This window comes from Artemia sp. Qi Xiang Cuo, chromosome 2 (assembly GCF_049724085.1).
Source record: "Artemia sp. Qi Xiang Cuo chromosome 2, ASM4972408v1, whole genome shotgun sequence".
NCBI lineage: Eukaryota > Metazoa > Arthropoda > Branchiopoda > Anostraca > Artemiidae > Artemia > Artemia sp. Qi Xiang Cuo.
Window position 1 is genome coordinate 8,629,042 of NC_142795.1, and position 21,573 is coordinate 8,650,614.

At 33.3% G+C, this 21,573-nt stretch overlaps 1 protein-coding gene across 2 annotated transcripts in view; it reads right to left on the reverse strand.

Moving 5' to 3' along the window:
• Positions 1-21,573, reverse strand: part of Ask1 (apoptotic signal-regulating kinase 1) — a 154,242-nt gene that overhangs the window by 85,116 nt on the left and 47,553 nt on the right. For both annotated transcript variants that reach the window (XM_089098979.1, XM_089098971.1), the window contains exons 6-9: positions 12,970-13,100; positions 7,661-7,813; positions 3,396-3,555; positions 786-945 (exon numbers count right to left, since the gene is read on the reverse strand). In XM_089098979.1, the coding sequence (XP_088955105.1) occupies positions 786-945; positions 3,396-3,555; positions 7,661-7,813; positions 12,970-13,100 (604 nt within the window). The remainder of the gene's footprint in view (positions 1-785; positions 946-3,395; positions 3,556-7,660; positions 7,814-12,969; positions 13,101-21,573) is intronic.

The window sequence follows — 21,573 nt, forward strand, 5'->3', positions numbered from 1 at the left end:
ACCGTTTTTTTTTCGTTAGTTTCTTTCAGCCTAGCGTGTGACAATACAAAGAGAAGTGACAGAATAGATGGAAAATATATAATTTAGGCTATATATTTTCACATTAGGGGGGGGGGGGTAAAGTACATGGACATTGTGAAGTTAGAAAACAATTCTTGCTTCATAATATGCAGAATAATCGCACCTAATACATTAGGCATGCAGACCCGCTGTACTTTACCCCCACTCTCCCTAATGTGCAAATATATAGCCCAAGTTTTTCTAAAGTATTATATTTTATCATACTTAGGTATATTTCATTAGGATTGAGCGTCAGAGAAACATATTAGAAGAATATTAGGTACGGGCTATATCACACAAGTACCGCGGTCTATTCCAGTAAATTGCAAATTATTTGGTGATTCGGTGATTCAGGTGAAGTGGTGATTCATATCACCACTTCCTGTTTTCTTCTTCTTTTCAAGAAATGTGGATGTTTTGTTTGTTTCTTTTTTGCCCCCCCCCCCCAAATAGTTAGGAGAAAAAAATATTATATAGCCCATGCCTCTTGACTATCCGGATATGGTCCCCTCTTAACCCCCACCCCCCTAATAAAAATGCTAGAGGTAGGCCTACATTCCTGCCTACAGAGTCCCACCTCTCTGTCTACCTTTGTTAACACTTGGTGTCTTGTTTCTGTTTTATTCAATAAAAACAAATTAGTGTATATCCTACCTTTTATAGAAATGGTTACTTTTAATCATCGAGTTAGAATTAGTTTAGTTGAAGCAAAACTTTATACGAACCGGAAATCGAATGGCATCTTCAACATTTTGTTCCACAGCCTCCATGAAATACTCTAGCCACCATTGAAACATTTCCTCTTCTGGAGGCATTTTATAATCATCCGGTCGCTTCCGAAAACGATTAATCAAGGATATGTTTCCGATAGTTGACTTTAAATGCCTAAAAAATTAATTGGTGTTTAATGGTAATTCCAAGCATATCACCGCAAAAACATTAAAAGGCTGTTTAAATATAAGTGGTTCAGATATTTCGTATTTCGTGGAAACAATTAAATAAAAGTAAAAGCTCAGAAGCAAAGCGCGGGAGCCGAACTGAACTAGCCGCAAGGGGCCGATTGGGGGGGGGGGGTGCAACAGAGCAAGGGTGTCCAACAGAACTAAATTATAATTTTTTATAGTTAACTACTTTTTATAACTTTCGAACCAAATGATGGGATACAAAAAATAATAGGTAACTTGTATTACAAAAATTGCAAAACTGAATTCAAAGTTAGCTTTTTTATCCATTATAAAAATTGATTGCTTTCTCCCATTTTTGGCTGAAAGTAATAATAAATAACCACCGATTATTAATGAAAACTGGGTTCTGGAACACACCCCAAGCCTTTCACAAGTAAAAGAAATAAATGATCTCTTTGAAGATTTGAATATACACACATGGATATACAAAGGTATTCCCCTAAGTAATATTTTTAAAATGGGAAGGCTTAAGATATACTTTTCGTGTTTTCAACTCCCGACACTATAAAACAGTCGTGTTGTCCTCTTATGCGCCCATACACTTTCTTGCACCCCCACCCCCTCCTAGCTCAGACCCGTGTGTCTCAATCTGTGTATATATTAAATAACCTATAAGGCAACATTCTACCTTGAACTGTGTGTCAGTGATGACAAATCATCGGAGCATGAGCACGTAAAGAAACATCAAAATACTCAACAATGGGATGCTGTGGCAGAGCAAAATTAACTTTTGAGCAAGTTAATGTAAAAGTTTGTTTTTGTTACTTTGTAGGGTAAACCAATACTATACTTTCTTTAGAGAGGGCCAACATCTACCCTTTCGGGCCCCTGCGGTAGGGGAGGGGGTATCAGGCAAGACCAAATTCCTAAAACTTTAAAGAGAAAAGGCTTATATGGATCCCAATATGAAATTGATTTTCCAATAAAGAAACCACTGACAGGGGGAAGGGAACTTTTAAATATAAAAAAATGGCCGTGGTAGTTTAGGAAAATAACGTATCTATTCTTCATTACATTATTCTTAAACAACCAACTGCATGCAGAAACTAAGGAAGCAGGAAGGGGTGGAAATTAAAAACACCCGTTTTTCTGATGACCTTCTGAAAGAACTATCATATTTTCAAAGATCCAAGATTAAGGTTGAAAGACTTGAAGACAAGTTTTGAAGTATAAAAGAGATAGGTTAAAAGGTCAAAAGACTAGTTTCGAGCGTTGTAATACAACTAGCTACTAGACATAAATTCCCCGCTCTGATCAGTAGCTATGGTCCTCCTCCTTTACAAGTGGGTCTGCGATTCATATTCACCAATAAATAATGATTATCTGATAATGATTAGTTTTGTCTTTAAACTACTGCAGGATTATAATAATTGATATTATGGGCAAAGCCGTAGCCAGGAGTTTGTTCGAGAGGGAGGGAGGGATATTTTTGTTTCGAGGAGGGACAAAAACTTTAAAAATCGCATCAAAAAAGTGTTTATATGCATTTTTGTTACGTTTTTACGAGAGGGAATTCCCCCCCCCCCCCAATGCCCCAAGATTATGAAACAAATAGTTTCAATATCACTGTAAACCTTCAAATAGAACCAGCTACACCTCTGAACAGCATCGAAAAAGAGCAATATTAGACCAAAAAGAGCAATTTTAGAATTGCTACTCCTTAAATCTCACTTACTGCTCAAGTTGAATTTTTGTAAAACAATGCTTTGAGAATGACAAAAAGTGATTTTTGTTTTCATATATATATATACATATATATATATATATATATATATATATATATATATATATATATATATATATATATATATATATATATATATATATATATATATATATATATATATATATATATATATATATATATATATATATATATATATATATATATATATATATATATATATATATATATATATATATATATATATATATATATATATATATATATATATATATATATATATATATATATATATATATATATATATATATATATATATATATATATATATATATATATATATATATATATATATATATATATATATATATATATAGTTATTTACGGTAAGCTCTGGACACTTTAAAGCCTCAATTTTCAAACCAACCTGATAACTTAGAAACTAACCACAATGATCTAATATATAGGTGAATATTTAGTGTCGTTTGACTTTCACGGTACGACTCGGACCCGCCCCCCTCTCGTTCCTCCTTACAAACTTCTTTACCCACCCCTGATTTAACTCATTTTACTGCTTACCTAGCTATTAAACAAACAAAGAAATGCCACTGAATTTATTTCTTCTGGTGTAAAAATGCAATAGCATCTAGGTATTATTTTAAGAATCATAATGTTAACCAACTTACCAAGGAGGTGCATTCAGTTTAAACATACATTCAGCGGCCTGTATAGCTTTGGCAAAATCCTCGGCCAAGACACATATTTCAAAAAATGTAGCTACATCCCAGTATTCAGTCAGCGAGGATAAACTTCCTTTTTTACCAATTAACTTATTTAAAACCATACCTTAAAAAACAGAATAATAGAAATTAATACAAAGTATTTTGGTGGGCGCTAACCTGTCAGAGATTAAAAAAAAAAAAAAAAAAAAAAAAAAAAAAAAAAAAAAAAATACAATGATACATCTGTAAACTGAGCCTTCCAGGTGCCAGATATAAGTACCAAAAGCGACAAAACATTTTGGCTACCAAATACTAATAAATTCTTTTAAATCTAAATATCTTTAATGGCTACAGAATACTAAATAGATTTTTTAATTGCCAAGAGCGACAAAACATTTTGACAACCAAATGCTAAATAACTTTTTAAATGCCAAAAGCGAAAAAAAATTTTGGCTATCAAATACTAAATAATTTTTAATATACCAAAAGCGATACAAAATTCTGGCTACCAAATACTAAATTGCTTTTTAAAACATTTTGACTACCAAATGCTAAGTAACTTTTCTTAAATCTAAATATCGTCAATGCCTACCAAATGCTAAATAACGTTTTTTAATACTAAATATCCCTGTGAACATGAGGATAAATACTAAAAGCCACAAAACATCTAGGCTATCAATCTAAACACTACTTACGTACAATGAAAATACAGAAATATACAAGTAACGGCTAAAACCTTAAATCGAGAAAGTGAATAAAATATAACAAAAGCGAACGTCCAAAAATTTCGGATTCACAATCGGACACCATTATCAAAAGAAGAAAAAATTAGACAAAGCAGCTTTTTTTGCGAATCGGAAATTAAAAATTTCGTTTTCACAACCGGAGAACATTATCAAAAGAAAAACAAATTAGACAAAGCAGCAAAAAAATATATAAGAAAATCTTATAAAAAGATATAAAACGATATTTAAGAAAAAAAGCAAAGAAACTTATATTTAAAAACTACCAGTTATTTTGCAAAAGTTGTGTTTAAAATTACTATCTATACTGAAAAACAAAAGCAAAAAGTTCTGGTAGCTTTTTGCCCCAGATGATGGGTTCATTCAAATCAGAACGAGCAATCTCTCTTCTTTAAAATCGTTTTATAGTTAGTTTAATGAACTTGAATTTGTCTTCTAAGTGGCTCAATTGCGAATTGTAGTACATTCATCAAGGAGTGTGTCACTCCAATATTTTGAATAGGACAACTTAGCACAGACACTGAATTGATAACTGTTCTGACAGGCCGGGTCGGATTTAAATCTTCAGCACCCCTAGGCCTAAGCGTTTTGGCACCCCTAGGCCCAAGCAATTTTTTTCGGGGAGACACAGAGATTTACTAAACGGACTTGTGACTTTCCTGTTAATTCTTTTAAACCCGAATTAAATTAGCATTGCCTTCATGTTATAAATATTCCTATGTGTTTCGCTTTTCGCTACAAGTATTAGTCGTAATTATGTTTACTACAATGGAAATTAAAAGGCAAGGAGTATATTAGACGTTCAAGGTAGGAGTACAAAATCCACTGTTAAGCCATCACTTCAAAACGTCTGTATCATTATTATATTACTTATTGAAAACCCGTCTTCGTACATAATGAAAACGACGGAGCATTATAAAAGAATAAAAAACAAAAAACAAAAGTAAAACATCACTATGCAACTATGACGAAGTAACTAGAGTTGAAGAAGTCAGCTCCAATCATGTCTTGAAATCTTTTGATTGTGTTTTTTTCATAAGTTTAGCAATGTCTATAGTAGGATCTGTTATACAAAGACTATTGATGAGCTTTGAAGTGCGTGTGCAATTTGGATATATCAGTAGGTAATTTGCGAAACGGAAGATAAGTGAAGTGGATTTTCAATTTATCAGCATTAGTAAGGATTTTCCAGAAGGGTGCAATGTAGAGGATGCGAGGGAGATCAACAATGTTGAACAGTATTGGCAAACAACGGCGATTGGAATGCAGCCTAGCAAAGACTCTGGTAGCAAATAAGGCTGATGCGAGGCGTTTGATGTCCTTTGCTGGAGACGACGAGTGTGGGGCATCAATTTTCTACCGGGAACAGCAAGGTAAATGATTTGGTCAGAAGGGCAGGTCTTTGAATTCCAGAGTACAATTTCGTGAGGAAGTGGGTCTTTCCAGTTAAAAAGCACTACGTATTGTATAATTTAGTTTGCTTATACTAATGCTTATAGTGGGTAAATTGGGTATATAGTATATAGTATAGCGGGTATAGTGGGTATAGTATAGTGGGTATATAGTGGGTAAATTGAATTTTGAATTTAAAATGCGGTTCAGCACTTCTATCGCATACTATCTGATATAAATTTTGTACTATGCGGATAGATTTCAAAATTCATATTTCTTACCAACACAATTTAACTTCAGAATTTTTCTAAATTAAACAAAAAACTACTTCCATAAAAGGGGGAAAAAATATTTTCCTTTAAATTGCAGGAAATATCAGAAAAACTTTTTCATTCTGGTGGACGATTTCAGGTAGATCCAACGAGAAAGTTTGATATGAAAAACAAATTAAAAGACAATTATTTGTCTGAATAATCTTTTCATGTAATTTACTTTTACAACAGCAATTGCGGAGCTGTAAAAATTTAAAAGAATTACTGCAATAAGAAATCGATGATAATAATCATTTAATAGTAAAAAATTGGTAACAATAATTGTTCGATAATAATAAATCGATAATCGATAATAATAATAAATGATATGATAACAATAATAATAAATCGTAGTAATTATCGCTTGATAATAAAAAATGAAAAATAATAATCGTTTGATATTAAAAAATTGGTAATTAGAATCATATGACAATAAAAAGTCGGTGATAATAATAATTTGATAATAAATCGGCAATAGTATTCGTTTGATAACAATAAATCAATGACGATAACCGTATGACAATATAAAAACGATAAAAACACTCGTTTGATCATAAGAAATTGGTGATAATAATCATCTGGTAAACATAAATAGATCATAATAACCTTGTGATAATAATAAACCAATAATAATAATCGTTCGCTGGTTCCAGCTTCGCCACGCAAACCAATCCAAAATTTTACCGAACATTTCCAAATCACGAATTGTAACAATAATCCCCGTTTTCTTTAGATTTAGGAAAACTGTATTTTTTCGTTTTTTCCCGTGAAAAAAATAAAAATAAAAATTAAGGGTGGTCTTCTAGTCAGCGCCATCTTATATTCAAGCTAATATATTAAATAGAGTCAAATGGAGAAATAGGGCATCGTTGGTATAGCTTCTAGTAGAATTTATTTAGCTTACTCTAGTAGAACATTTGACAAACAAAATCAGTAAAGACTTACTATTACAGTCTAGACTTACAGTCAATACATACAAATCACAAATTTGACAAACAAAAATCAACAAAACAGAAAAATGACTGAAAATAGTCCTTCACTTCTAAAATCTTAATTCATATTTTTAATAGAAGCAATAGAACAAAATTGATTGGAGATTATGTTTAAAACTGAATTATATTTTAAGAACATGGTTAAGATTACTGATCAACTTCTTAAAAAAATTGCTTTCAGAAAAGAATTGACCTTCACATGAAATGGCTGAACTTTAGCCATTTGCATAGAAATGGCAAAACATGTAGTCAAAATTAGTATACTAATTAGTATACAAAAAGGCCAAGCTTCCATTTTATCGAAATCCTGACGCCTATCGAAAACTATAAAGAACTTGGAGCGAAGAATAAGAAAAGGTACGTTAACTTACCGGAAAAAAAATCATAATTTCTTGAGATCGTTGGTTCCAACTTTTGACCATGTGGTAGAACTTGACCGAGAAAATTACCGAGACACTTACTGTCCGTAATCAGTTTGAAACTTACAGTCATAAGTTTGGGCTAATTCAAGTCTAATGTATAATAAACCTTTTCTGGTGGAAAATCCCTTCCCAAAATCAAGCCCCGAAAAAGAATAAAAAAACTGAATGAAAAAGTAGACAAAGTTTAACATTTTAATCCCGAGTGTATAAATATCTGCGAAAACTACAAAGAACATTTAAAAAAATCTAATTGAAATACTGCAGAGATAATAAGTAAATTCAGGCATGTTGTAAAGCGTTGTCTTAGAAAATCTTCAAATAAATCTAAATTAACTACATAGTCCTAATGATTTTTAGATCAATACTCACATATGTGTTGCAATTCCTCAGACTTTGAAAAATCATTGCCATCTATAACAAGCAGAGTTGCCAAATTAATGCCAGCAAATTCATTCGGTTGAATTTCAAAACCTTTCCTGTACCAATGCACTGCCTGTTTTAAACTTTCCATATCAGTATGCCCTAGAACCCATAAATTTTAGTAGAAAAACAGCTTTATTCCGATATCTACAAAAAGCCAGTAAACAAAAATGAGTAACATTCAATATATTTAATAGTGTTCATTAGCTAAGTAAGTAAAAGTAAGTAATCAAAAATCAGAAGTTGCAAGTCTAGAGAAATTTTGGCCAATTATCCAAAAAGAGGGGAAATATCCCCAAACAGGGGAAGAATCTTAATAAAAATTACAACATCAGATTTAGCATATCAGGCAACCTTACTGCGGAAAGTTTCAAAGATTTATCTACACAAATACGAAATTTCGGTTTTTTTCCCGATAAGCATGATGAAAGATTTGCGCTTATTTGTTTCTTTCCCCGGGGGTTTTCGTATTGGACAATTAGCTCTAGAATACTGGCATAGGTGTCAATGGAACAGAAACTGAAAGTTCTAGTGTCCTTATCAGTAAAAAAAAACAAGATTGCGCGACAGTAAAGTGGCGTTCTCTCAAATTTTGTGGCGCAAAATAAAAAGTTAGGCCCGGAGAGGGCCAAAAATATTATTGGAAAAAAATTTGGAATGCCATTGGATCTGTGTGTATGTGAAGGGGGGGGGGGCTTCAAAGTACATTTTGTGCCACACCTTCAAATTTTCAGTAGGTTTTCACATACATATAGAAGTAGGGGCGGGAGGATATTTCTGAGGGATGTTTTCAGATGAAGCCTGTAGCACTGATGCTACAGAACAATAGTTCCCTCTTATTGCAGAAATATTTTGAGTGTAACGTAGAAGTCACATTCATATGCTTACCAGCACAAAAAAAGGATGGGGGGGGGGTATCATGCGCATCGCCGGGAAATTTCCACGGGTCGGAGGGGGTAATTGCTGCCAGGAGCTGTGTTTTTACCAAGACTTAAAAAGAAATATTTCTCAATTTCCAGTTGTTACACCGTTTTAATGTGTTATTGTTTCCCAGGAGGTTGGGCATTGTCCCTGACCCTCATAGTGGCGTCCACGGAGGACCACCCTGTAAAATTGATTTGTGCGAGTCTTGACAACCGTGGAAATGGTAACCCTAGAATCCTTTATATTTCAAACCCCCACCACCCGGATGGTTCCTAAGAAATAATGTCAAATTCATCGTAGTACCACAATTATTTTAGTCAAAATCAAGTTTCCTTGTCAGAAACATCTCTCTATTTTCGCGTCCACGCCTCGTAAGTAGAAAAATGCCAAAATTTCATAGTATTATTGAAAAATTCCGTTCAAAATTGATGCTCTTAGTCAGAAAATTCTGCGGTTTCATCATGCACATCTATTTTGAAAGAAAATATTAAACAGTATTAAACAGAGTCAAGACCTGTGCTCTTAGGCAGAAAATTGTCACGGTATTCGTGTACATGCGTCGTCTGAAGACAAATATCCATTTTCAAGGAGAAAAAACAGCTAATTTTAGTTTTTTAAATCCTAATATACTAATAACATATTTACGGGAAAAAAAACGTTATATTATTAGAACAAGCTTATATACTATAAATCAGAACTGCACCCTAAAAAATCAGCATCGTTTTAAGACTCTTGGTAGCAGCTTCGGGCTCCACAAAAATGGTAGGGGGCTGAAACGTTAGGTCCCAGACGTTACAGCAGCTCGTAACCAAGTTAATATTTTTTTCGGAGTTCCAAGGAATAAATTTTACAATTTAAAAAATATATAATATAGAAAACGTTTCGTATTTTTGTTTTTTGTAATAATATAAAGTTGTAATCTTAAAATAAGGTATGAAAATCATAAAACCATAGAAATAATGGCAAAGACCATACTGCCTTTTCGTTCCATAATATACGAAGTTGACAAGGGTTTTCCTGAAAGCAGAGATCAAAATATAACCTAATCGAATATTTCGATTCAACAAGTAACAACCGTCTTCAGAAAGAATATGATTCAAAATACTAAAAGACAGAGACCCATACAAGATATAACTCATTCAAAAACTCTTCAATAAGATCATGATGAACTATAAATCACAAAAAAATATTTTAAAATCCGACTAAGTCTTAGCTTCATTGTCTCACTGTTGATAAGAACTTCGTACATGATCAAGATTGCATGGAACTTTTATCAAAGAAACAAACTTTTTTAAGGATATTAAAAGATCATAAAAGAATTTTTTACATAATCAAAATGATCATGAATATAAAGGTTCAGCAAAGTACTAGTCTGTTCAGCCATGAAGAGCTAAGAAGTTTGGCTAAAACTTCATGAAATAGTAAAAGCAAAGGTTGTCTTAACATTTTTTTTTTTTTTACTAAATTCGTTATTTTATAGTGAAGTTAATCCTTATTTTATCGAAGAATATTTGAGTGGGTTAGATTCTTATTAGTTCCTTTTTTAGAGAAGTTTTTTTTTTTTAGCGAATTTCATCCATATTTAATCGAAGAGTATTTGAGTGAGTTAGATTGTTATTGGTTTCTTTTTTAGCGAAGTTTATTTTATAGCGAAGTTCATCCTTATTTTATCGAAGAGTATTTGAGTGGGTTAGATTCTTATTGTTTCCTTTTTTAGCGAAGTTTATTTTATAGCGAAGTTCATCCTTATTTTATCGAAGAGTATTTGATTGTTAGATTATTAGAGTTAGATTCTAATTGGTTTATTTTTTTTGTTAAGTTTATTTTATAGCGAACTTCATCCTTATTTTATCGAAGAGTATTTGGTGGGTTAGATTCTTGTGGTTCCTTTTTAGCGAAGTTCATCCTTTTTTATCGAAGAGTATTTGAGCGGGTTAGATTCTTATTGGTTTCTTTTTTAGCGAAGTTCATCCTTATTTTATCGAAGAGTATTTGAGTGGGTTAGATTCTTATTGATTTCTTTTTTAGCGAAGTTCATCCTTATTTTATCGAAGAGTATTTGAGTGGGTTAGATTCTTATTGGTTCCTTTTTTAGCGAAGTTCATCATTATTTTATCGAAGAGTATTTGAGCGGGTTAGAGTCTTATTGGTTTCTTTTTTAGCGAAGTTCATCCTTATTTTATCGAAGAGTATTTGAGTGGGTTAGATTCTTATTGGTTCCTTTTTTAGCGAAGTTCATCCTTATTTTATCGAAGAGTATTTGAGCGGGTTAGAGTCTTATTGGTTCCTTTTTTAGCGAAGTTCATCCTTATTTTATCGAAAAGTATTTGAGTGGGTTAGATTCTTATTGGTTACTTTTTTAGCGAAGTTCATCCTTATTTTATCGAAAAGTATTTGAGCGGGTTAGATTCTTATTGGTTTCTTTTTTAGCGAAGTTCATCCTTATTTTATCGAAGAGTATTTGAGCGGGTTAGATTCTTATTGGTTTCTTTTTTAGCGAAGTTCATCCTTATTTTATCGAAGAGTATTTGAGTGGGTTAGAGTCTTATTGGGTACTTTTTTAGCGAAGTTCATCCTTTTTTCTCGAAGTGTTTTTGAGCGGGTTAGATTCTTATTTGTTTCTTTTTTAGCGAAATTCTTCGTTATTTTATCGAAGAGTATTTGAGAGGGTTAGATTCTTATTGATTCCTTTTTTAGCGAAGTTCATCCTTATTTTATCGAAGAGTATTTGAGTGGGTTAGATTCTTATTGTTTCCTTTTTTACCGAAGTTATTCCTTATTTTATCTAAGAGTATTTTAGTGGGTTAGATTCTTATTGGTTCCTTTTATACCGAAGTTCTTCCTTATTTCATCGAAGAGTATTTGAGTGAGTTAGATTCTTATTATTTTCTTTTTTAGCGAAGTTTATTTTATAGAGAAGTTCATCCTTATTTTATCGAAGAGTATTTGAGTGTTAGATTATTAGAGTTAGATTCTTATTGGTTTATTTTTTTTGCTAAGTTTATTTTATAGCGAAGTTCATACTTATTTTATCGAAGAGTATTTGAGTGGGTTAGATTCTTATTGGTTCCTTTTTTAGCGAAGTTCATCATTTTTTATCGAAGAGTATTTGAGTGGGTTAGATTCTTATTGGTTTCTTTTTTAGCGAAATTCATCCTTATTTTATCGAAGAGTATTTGAGTGGGTTAGATTCTTATTGATTACTTTTTTACCGAAGTTCTTCATTATTTTATCGAAGAGTATTTGTGCGGGTTAGATTCTTATTGGTTCCTTTTTTAGCGAAGTTTATTTTATAGAGAAGTTAATCCTTATTTTATCGAAAATTATTTTAGTGGGTTAGATTCTTATTGTTTCCTTTTTTAGCGAAGTTCATCCTTATTTTATCGAAGAGTATTTGAGTGGGTTAGAGTCTTATTGGTTCCTTTTTTAGCGAACTTCATCATTATTTTATCGAAGAGTATTTGAGGGGGTTAGAGTCTTATTTGTTCGTTTTTTAGCGAAGTTCATCATTATTTTATCGAAAAGTATTTGAGCAGGTTAGAGTCTTATTTGTTCCTTTTTTAGCGAAATTCATCCTTATTTTATCGAAGAGTATTTGAGTGGGTTAGATTCTTATTGATTCCTTTTTTAGCGAACTTCATCATTATTTTATCGAATAGTATTTGAGCGGGTTAGAGTCTTATTGGGTACTTTTTTAGCGAAGTTCATCATTATTTTCTCGAAAAGTATTTGAGGAGGTTAGATTCTTATTTGTTCATTTTTTAGCGAAATTCATCCTTATTTTATCGAATAGTATTTGAGTGGGTTAGATTCTTATTGGTTTCTTTTTTAGCGAAGTTCATCCTTATTTTATCGAAGAGTATTTGAGTGGGTTAGATTCTTATTGGTTTCTTTTTTAGCGAAGTTCATCCTTATTTTATCGAAGAGTATTTGAGTGGGTTAGATTCTTATTGGTTTCTTTTTTAGCGAAGTTTATTTTATAGCGAAGTTCATCGCTATTTTATCGGAGAGCTTTTGAATGGTTAGATTCCTATTGGTTTCTTTATTTTCGCATTTTACATTATATTTCACTGCATTAAATTCTAGTATCTAGTATAAAAACCAAGAAAGCCCAATAAATCAAAACCTCGATATAACCCCAGCTACTATAGCAATAAAACCATTAAATTAGAAATTACATCACGAAATTAGTAAGAATCCAGAGCTTTATTATACGGTAATAGTAATTAGTAAAATTTTTGAGAAAATTAGACATACTTTAGTTTTTGTGATAAAGCAAAGGTTTAGTATGTAGGCTAGTGTAATCTATAAGTCTAACGGTTATAGACTCTAACCTGACTCAACAAATTTGTCCTTGTAAATTCTTCCACAAAGGCCAAACATATCAGGAACCTGATTTTCTTGACTGTTTAAAGCAGCAAGGATTTCCTTCAATGCCTTCTCTCGATCTCCTTCCTTGTTTCTCCTTTAAAACAAGAAAAACATTTAGAAAAATTTTAAAGTAACAAACAGTTCGAGGTAACAAACTGTAAGTAAGGAGCAACCTGGCTCAATAGTAACCGAAACTCTAAAAAACGGAATTTTGATACTAATAAATACATCAAAAGAATCATATTTTTATGCTGATTCCAAATATATAAGTTTCATCAAGTTTAGTCTTACCCATCAAAAGTTAAGAGCCTGAAAAAATTCGCCGTATTTTCGAAAAAGGGGAAAACCACCCCTAAAAATCATAGAGCCTCAATGAAAATCACACCATCAGATTCAGCGTATCAGAGAAGAGGTTTCAAGCTCCTATCTACAAAAATGTGGAATTTTGTATTTTTTTCCAGAAGAAAGACCACAGATGCGTGTTTATCTGTTTGGTTGTTTTTTGTTTCTTTTTTTTTTTGTTTTTTTTCCCTATGGGTGATCATGTCGACCCAGTGGTCCTAGAATATCACGGGAGGGCTAATTCAAACGGAAATTAAAAGTTCTAGTGCCCTTTTTAAGTGACCAAAAAAATGAAGAACAACTAGGCCGCCCCAAGCTCATTTTATTTCCCAAAGTCACCAGATAAAATTTTGAGATAACCATTATGCTCAGTATAGTACAAAAAATCTAATAACTATATCTTTGAGGATGACTTAATCCCCCACAGTCCTGGGGGGAAGGGCTGCAAGTTAGGAACTTTGCCCATTGTTCACATATAGTATTGGTTATTGAAAAATATACATACGTTATAAAACTTAAAACGAACAGAAATTATTACTTATATGAGGGGGTTCACCCCCTCGTCAATACCTCGCTCTTTACGCTAATTTTTTTTAGTACTTTCAAAAGAGCTATTTGTTCTAACAAAACAGCCTTTGTGATTCAGGGGTCATTCTCAAAGAAATGTGATTCAGGGGTCATTCTCAAAATTCGTAATTTAGCGTACAGAGCGAGGTATTGAAGAGGGGATGAACCCCATCATATACGTAATAATTTCCGTTCGTTTTAAGTTTTAATATTGCTCCTTACTTTCAGTTCAAAAATTTGTTTTTTTTTATTTAATAGCAGTAAGGAACCTTGTAGATTTTTTTCTATTGTTGGCTGATAATATGTAATTATATGGATGGCATATAATATATTGGTAACTGATGGGGTTTTTGAACCATAAGTTCGAAAAAATTGACTATAAAATGTTTCAACTTGTTTGATCATCCTGCGATAAGGCACAGTACCGCACACTATACTGTATAGCTGCATACATATTGCAGCTATACATATAGCTGCATACATATATTGATATTAGTACCTTAAAGACAGTATAGCACATCAAAGTGCCGCAAACTTTCAGGAATGACGTACACCCAGTAACGTTTGCTATGCGAGCCGGAACTGTGCTAAGTACTGCAGGAACTATGCAATACAAGGCAGAATCGCACCAGATGTGGCAAAGCTTTGCGGCACGCATGGTGCCCTAAATGTACACCAGGTCACGGAAAGTGGGTGATCCCTCGGCATGTATAAGGGATTGGATGATATTATATATGAAAAGTAAATGTTTGGATACTCCTTTTCCGTGTCGTATTATATAGAATCATTGTTTTTCTTACGGAAGTAAAGAGTGAAGTTGAAACTTAAAACGAACAAAATTTTTGGCTTCGCAGATTACGCAAGATATAATCTGTCTACAAAACTAGCTTAAAGACTACAAAACTAGAAATCCGATTCTGCGATTCTTACTGACTGATAACAAAAAGTTCAATAATTGACAAGTTCTTTAAATTGTTTATAAATCATCTTTTCATTATTTAGATATTGATCTTAATCAAGCAGGCTTAAAAAAAGGAATGGGTTCCGACCATGCGCGTGCAGCCTTTGATACTATAATTAATAAATCAAAATCTATTGGATTTACAGTCCCCACTTTAAACACTTTTAGTTGATATAAAAAAAGTAATATAACTTTTAATTGATATGACAAATACCTCACATGCATTCAATCCTTCAGCTCTTATTAATGGCGGAATTTCCCTTTCCGTGGTTGAGTTCTTAGATTTTGGGATTCAGAGCTTAGAATAAAAATTTTTGCACCTATTTCTGATTTTTTTTTATTTATTTATTTTTATTTTTTTTTCATCCAATTGCTTTTGGTCACGGATTGAGAAAATGTGAACTTTGATTCCGTCATATTTTTAGTACATTTTTGGTGAAGTATCTTTATCTACAACCCTTACATCTAGGAGGTGGGATGTATCTTTTATTGCAAATGCTGATTATATTATTTTACTCAGTCATTCTAAAGCTGGTTTAACTAAAAATCAAAACACTCTTTCCAGTTCACTTACAGATAGATGCCATTAAATTAGTGACAAAAAGTGTCAATATTTTTCCCGCTAAGGTTTAATAGCCAAAATTAACTAATTCGTGATATAATTGTTTCATTTCCGTGTCGTAAGCTCTTCTTGGTCTTGTGTTGCATTATTGCGCTTCAGCTCGAGATACAAAGTTAATGTTAATTTTACATATTTAAACTGTAAGAACTGGAAAATAAAATATTTGTAAGATAATTTGTTTTCAGTTAAGCGCAAATGTCGCAGCAGGCTTTTGGTTTTTATTTACAGTTAGGAAAGGACTTAGGACTTTACAGTTTGGGCAGTATCCAAACTCTTGTTTGTAGTGGAACTATATTCGTCTTGAACAACTTTAGAAAGAACTAATAAATTAAACTGAATATTTGATGTATAATGATATTAATTGCTGAAAGCTCATCAGTTCAAAATTTTACTATAATTTTAACGTTTACATTCAATATTAAGTACAAAAGACAATATTTGTAGTTTCATTGGCTTTCAGTAAAGCGCCAAAGATGGTGCAGGTTTTAGACGTGTACAGTGAGAGAAGGAGGCAAAACTTAGACTCTTGTCTGTAGTTTTCGCTTTTCGTTTCAAGCTTGATTTGCATATTCAATTTAAGTTTCACTCGTTTTAAGATTTATTTATTCATTTACACTAATATCTATTGTATGTTCACAGTATGAGTTTAGTATCTGAACTAAAAGGAACTAACTTATGAACCTTATCGGATTATCTTAGTACTGTACTGTGTTAGATTGCGCAATTAACTTGTGGTTTTAATTGTGAGGGATTGTTCACTTCACACAAAGTGAGTTATTATTTATCATAGTGAATAATTTAGTTCTATAACTGAATATTTAATTTTGGTCAAGTAACCTTTAATTAAGACTGATTAATAGTTTGTGAATCTGTAGTGTCTAGTCAGAATAAATGTCGGGAAAAAAGCAGCCCCCAAGGCTACCACCCGAGAAGGACACTCCCACTGAAACCCTTGGCCAGTCGCCCTTCCTACCTACTTCTAAAACTCTTTCTAGAACTCCCCCCCCCCCCAACTACGCGGTCGAAAACAGTTAGCCACTTGTCATGAATTCAGGCATTAGCAACAACTAACTCTAATGAAAGAGGTGAGACGCCTGGCAAAAAGAGGAAAAAGGATGAAACTCGTTCGCCAGTGATAGTGCAACCCCTCCCTTCAAGTGTCCCAGAAATTAGTAGTACAAATTACCCTAATTATTATACTGTTTCAATCAAGAAAATCAATGGCCAACCCTTTTCAAAAGATCGAATAATGCAAATTAGGAAAGCTGTTTTTCTGATCGCCAAGGTAAATTTTGAACTTGTTTTCAAGCAGGACGAGTCTATTGATATTTACTTTACGTCTTCTCAGGCGGCAGACCATGTCCTGTCAAAATCCAAAGAAATAATCCTTGATGGCTCGAAAATTTTAGCCACAAAAAAAAAAGTGGAAAAGTTACACAAGTATGTTCTGTATTGTGATGTTACCAGTTTAAAATTTACGGAAATACAAACCTAAATAAGCTAGTTTTCATGTCTTGTCATAACTCTATTCAATGACCGCCTACGCGGATCTAGAAACGACTGAGTCCTTAACAAACACAGTATAAAAATTTGTTCAATAACAGCTGAGATACGCAGTAACACTTACGTGCTCTGGCTGTCCCTTTTTTTATGTGATTAATAAGCCTAAGCCCCTATAGAAATCTACTTGTCTGGCCCACGGCCACAGCTAAAAACACTGCAAACAGTCCCATCCGTCTTGCCTTAAGTGCGGGAAAACAGGCCACGCAATTAGTGAATGCCCTGAGTCAGACTCTTTCTGCAGAAATTGTAACCGTAAGGGACACACAGCCCTCCAAAAACAATCTTGCCCGGCTCACCAAAAGCGAGTCGTAATCCTTAGAACATCGGATAAAATGAACCTACCCTACTCAGTTGTAGCTGCAAGAATCTCTCGGCAACCCACACCCCATCGGCCCAGTAGTAGCCAAGCAACAGTTGTTGTAGAAGATGCAAATACAGTATCATTTCCTAAAGAGGCAAACAATGTTCATACTCAAGGTATTAGTCAGTCCCCCTATCCCTTACCTAAGTTTCCTTCAACATCCTGCCCCCCAAAAGATTCATCCAAAAGTTGCCAAGAATGGCAAAGACTTGCAACTTATCTCACAGTCAGTCACTTAATTGAGGTTGGTAATGAACCAGAGGAAACCAAAAATATTCTCAAGAAGAAAGCTATCACCAAACTCCTAGGTGATGATATCTTGCAAACAGCTAAAGCTCGACTATCTTGCATCAAAAAGGATATAGATTGCTAGTCCACATTGAAGCTAGTGAAGCCTGTTGACTCAACTGCAAATCAAATCGGTGCCACTGGCCTAGTCAAAGGCAAGAAATCTAAGAAAAAAACGGCAAACTTTCCATGCAAGTCCAAAATTACCACCAATGATAATTCGTCGGCTCAAGAGGAATTTCAATATTCAAATCAAGCAAATGATGAAACTTTGACCACAATGGATATTTAAATGTATACTATGCAAGATTTTACGTTTCTCACGAAATTATCACTGTGCAATAATGTTGTTTTTAACTATTACGATGACCCAAAATAATTTGCGCAACAACCCCTTAGCTAGCCCTGATAGCCCCTTAATCCATATTAACTGTGAATATCTCGACACTTTTGATTTTTATAAAAATGTAAAACCTAAGCTAATGGAAGAGACCAAATATAATTTAATCTACTTTAATCTGCTTAATATAATCTACTTTAACATCAGAAGCATAAGAGATAAGTAGACTAATTTTAAAGATTTAATTTTAATTAACGGTTACTGCCCTTTCGACGTAATTGGAATAACGGAGACGTGGTTTTCAGAAATTGATGATACTAATGAATTTTTCCTCCCTAGCTTTCAAGCTATTCATATTGAAAGAAAATTAACCAAGTCCTCTGGTGGCATTTCTCTTTCCATCCGGTCAAGTCTAAAATTCACCAGGCTATTACACTGTGAATCCTTATTCTCGCAACCTATAAATAATAGATGCATTTATTCAACAATTGTTGATATACATGTTGACGACAATTCTTTTATTTTTTCATTGTTTTATAAACCACCCTCATTTCCGACACCTTTCTTTTGTAATCTTTTTGATGACTTTTCTAGTTTTATTAATTTACCACAAAGGAAGGCAATTGTTTTTGGGGACTTCAAATGTAATTTACTAAATATTAGTAATAATAATGATTGCGATACCTTCTTTGAAACGTTTACCTCAAGTGGTCTTCTGCCAACAATCTTTTTTCCTACTAGAGTTGATCCTATGAGGTCTACCGCTACTGTAATTGATAACATTTTTGTATCCACGTCCCTAGAAAACCACCTGTCCTCCAAAATAATATTCTTTGACCTGTCAGACCACTTTCCAATCTATCTCTCCCTATCCTTCTAACCAACTTCTAAACACCCTAGAACTAATACCCCTACGTCTAATAAAACATATAATTCTGTGAGTAAGAACCGGTTCATGAATCTTTCGGAATCCTTTGAGTGGTACAGTGTTTTGGATTTTCCGGATATTAATCCAGTCGAAAATGGTTTTACACAGGGACTGAGTGATCTTATCAGTTCAACCTTTCCAGTCTGTAAATCAAACCGAAAAACTACCAATATACACCCTTGGATGTCCAATAGCCTGATAATCTCTTCATACTGTAAAAATGACCTATATAAGTTAGCTTGCAAAACCAATAGCGTTATTGACCTAACTAATTATAAAAAAATACAAAAAATTATATACCAAACTCATCCGTGAAGCAAAAAAATTATTATTATTCAAAAATCACTCACTGCAAAGGGAACTTGCAAAAAATTTGGTCAACAATAAATGAAATTTTTTCAAAAAAAAGAAATTCAAGATCTATACCTATTAACCTTAAGGACATCAGTGGCAGATTAATTGACCCAATTTCAGTACCGGATGTTTTTAATAATTATTTCACCAATATTCCAAATGCTAACTCCTGTTCCCCCTCCGAGTCAGTACACCCTATCAAGAATCCCAGATCCATATTTTTCTCTCCAACTGATAGTAATGAGGTGCTTCAAGTTATCGAATCTCTCTCTAATAGTAGTACACCTGACTTCCTTGGGATAAGTAATAAGCTTCTTAGAACTGTATCTTCCTATGTTTGTGAAGCCATTGTGCATATAGCAAACCTGTCTATGATCAATGGAGTCTTCCCAGAAATATTTAAATCAGCAATTGTTATCTCGATTCATAAAAAAGGCGATCCGTCTGAGATAAGTAATTATCGTCCAATCTCACTTCTCCCAGTTATATCCAAAGTGCTCAAGAGAATTATCTTCCGACGTCTTTCTCCCTTTTTATTTGGGATTAATCCTTCAGATTCGTTGATTTCTTCTCATAAATATGGCTTCCGTTCCAGATTTTCAACTACTCATGCACTAATCGACGCCACACAGTTTATCCGTTCCCAACTTGACCTTAAAAATACTGAAATTGGCTTATTTCTGGATTTTTATAAGGCCTTTGGCATGGTTGATCACAGTGTTTTATTAAATAAACTCTAGAACATAGGGATTCGTGTAATTCCTTTCCCATTGTTCCGCTCTTATCGCTCTGGTAGATTATAGAGTGTGAGTCTAGATGGCATGACTTTGCATCCCCTACCTCTCCGGAGGGGCGTCCCGCAGGGCTCTGTTCTTGGTCCAATACTTTTCCTCCTTTATGTTAATGATTTGGTTGCAGGCCTGGGTCCATCAGTGCATCCAGTACTTTTTGCTGACGATAACAACTTTTTCATCACCGGCCCTAATTTACCATCCGTCGTCACCTCTGCTCAAATCCTTCTGAATAGAGTACAGGAATGGTCTCTCGTTAACTGCATGACCATTAACAGCAAGAAAAGTCAGGTTGTGTTATTTCGAATCCCTTACAAAAAAATGAAGCTCAGCAAGCACTTGGCCTAAAATATTCCACCAATCTCCTCCCGCAGGTCGAAGTTGCGAAGTTTCTTGGTGTCCACATAGACTCCTCCCTATCATTTGAAGCGCATGTTTCCTACATCAGAGCCATAATCTTGCGACAGGTATAAGTATGATTAATCGTGTGAATTAATTTTCTTCCTCCTGATATCCTTGTCACCCTTTATTACTCTTTTATTTACCCATATATATCATACTGCGGTTCTGTTTGGGGCAACACTTATTCTTCAGTTACCAATAAATTAAAATCTGCCCAAAATCGTGCCGTCAAAGCAGTTTTTCGGCTGCCCCGACTATATGCCACCCAGGACTTGTTCTCGGATTTTGGTATTATCCCTTTTGAACAAATCATTAAAAAATTAAATTTATCCCTTGCATACTCCGCTTACTTTAAAATCCTTCCTCCCCAATTATTATCTTATTTTAATTGCAATAATTCTGAAGGCCTATGTCTCCGTTCATCCAACTGTTCCTTTTTCGTCCCCTAGTGTGTCTCTTGCTCCGCCAAGCGATCTCCCATTTATAAATCTATACTTCAATGGAATATGATACCCTCCAGTATCGAACTATCCACAAGTATCTGCACGCTGTATAACAATGTTACTAAACTTTGATATTATAAATATCTAAATTTTTAATCAATTTGCTTTAATTTACCCGTGTTTTTTCTTTTTTTTCTGTTTTTCTTTTTTTTTCTCTCTTGTTAATTTTCAATTTTTTGTTGTTATGGTCCTCAACAAGTTCGTTTCCAGGATCCTTATTATTATTGGTGTTATGTTTCATCTTTTTTTATTTCAATAAATTGAAAAATTGAAAAAATTGATGTTTGTTTGCATTGATTGTTTATTTAATTTCTGTTAGTTTTAACTTTCATTTATGCTTCAATAGCAAAATGCTTTTTTCCTTTTAAGCTTGATTTTCATATTCAATCTAAGCATTAATCACTTTAAGATCTATTTATTCATTTATATCATTACTTGTTGTAGTTTTTTCCTATGATTGTTTATTTAATTTCCGTTCGTTTTGGGTTTCATTTATTCTTTAATAGTAATTGCTGGTCGTTTTGAGTTTGAATTTCAACAGGTAT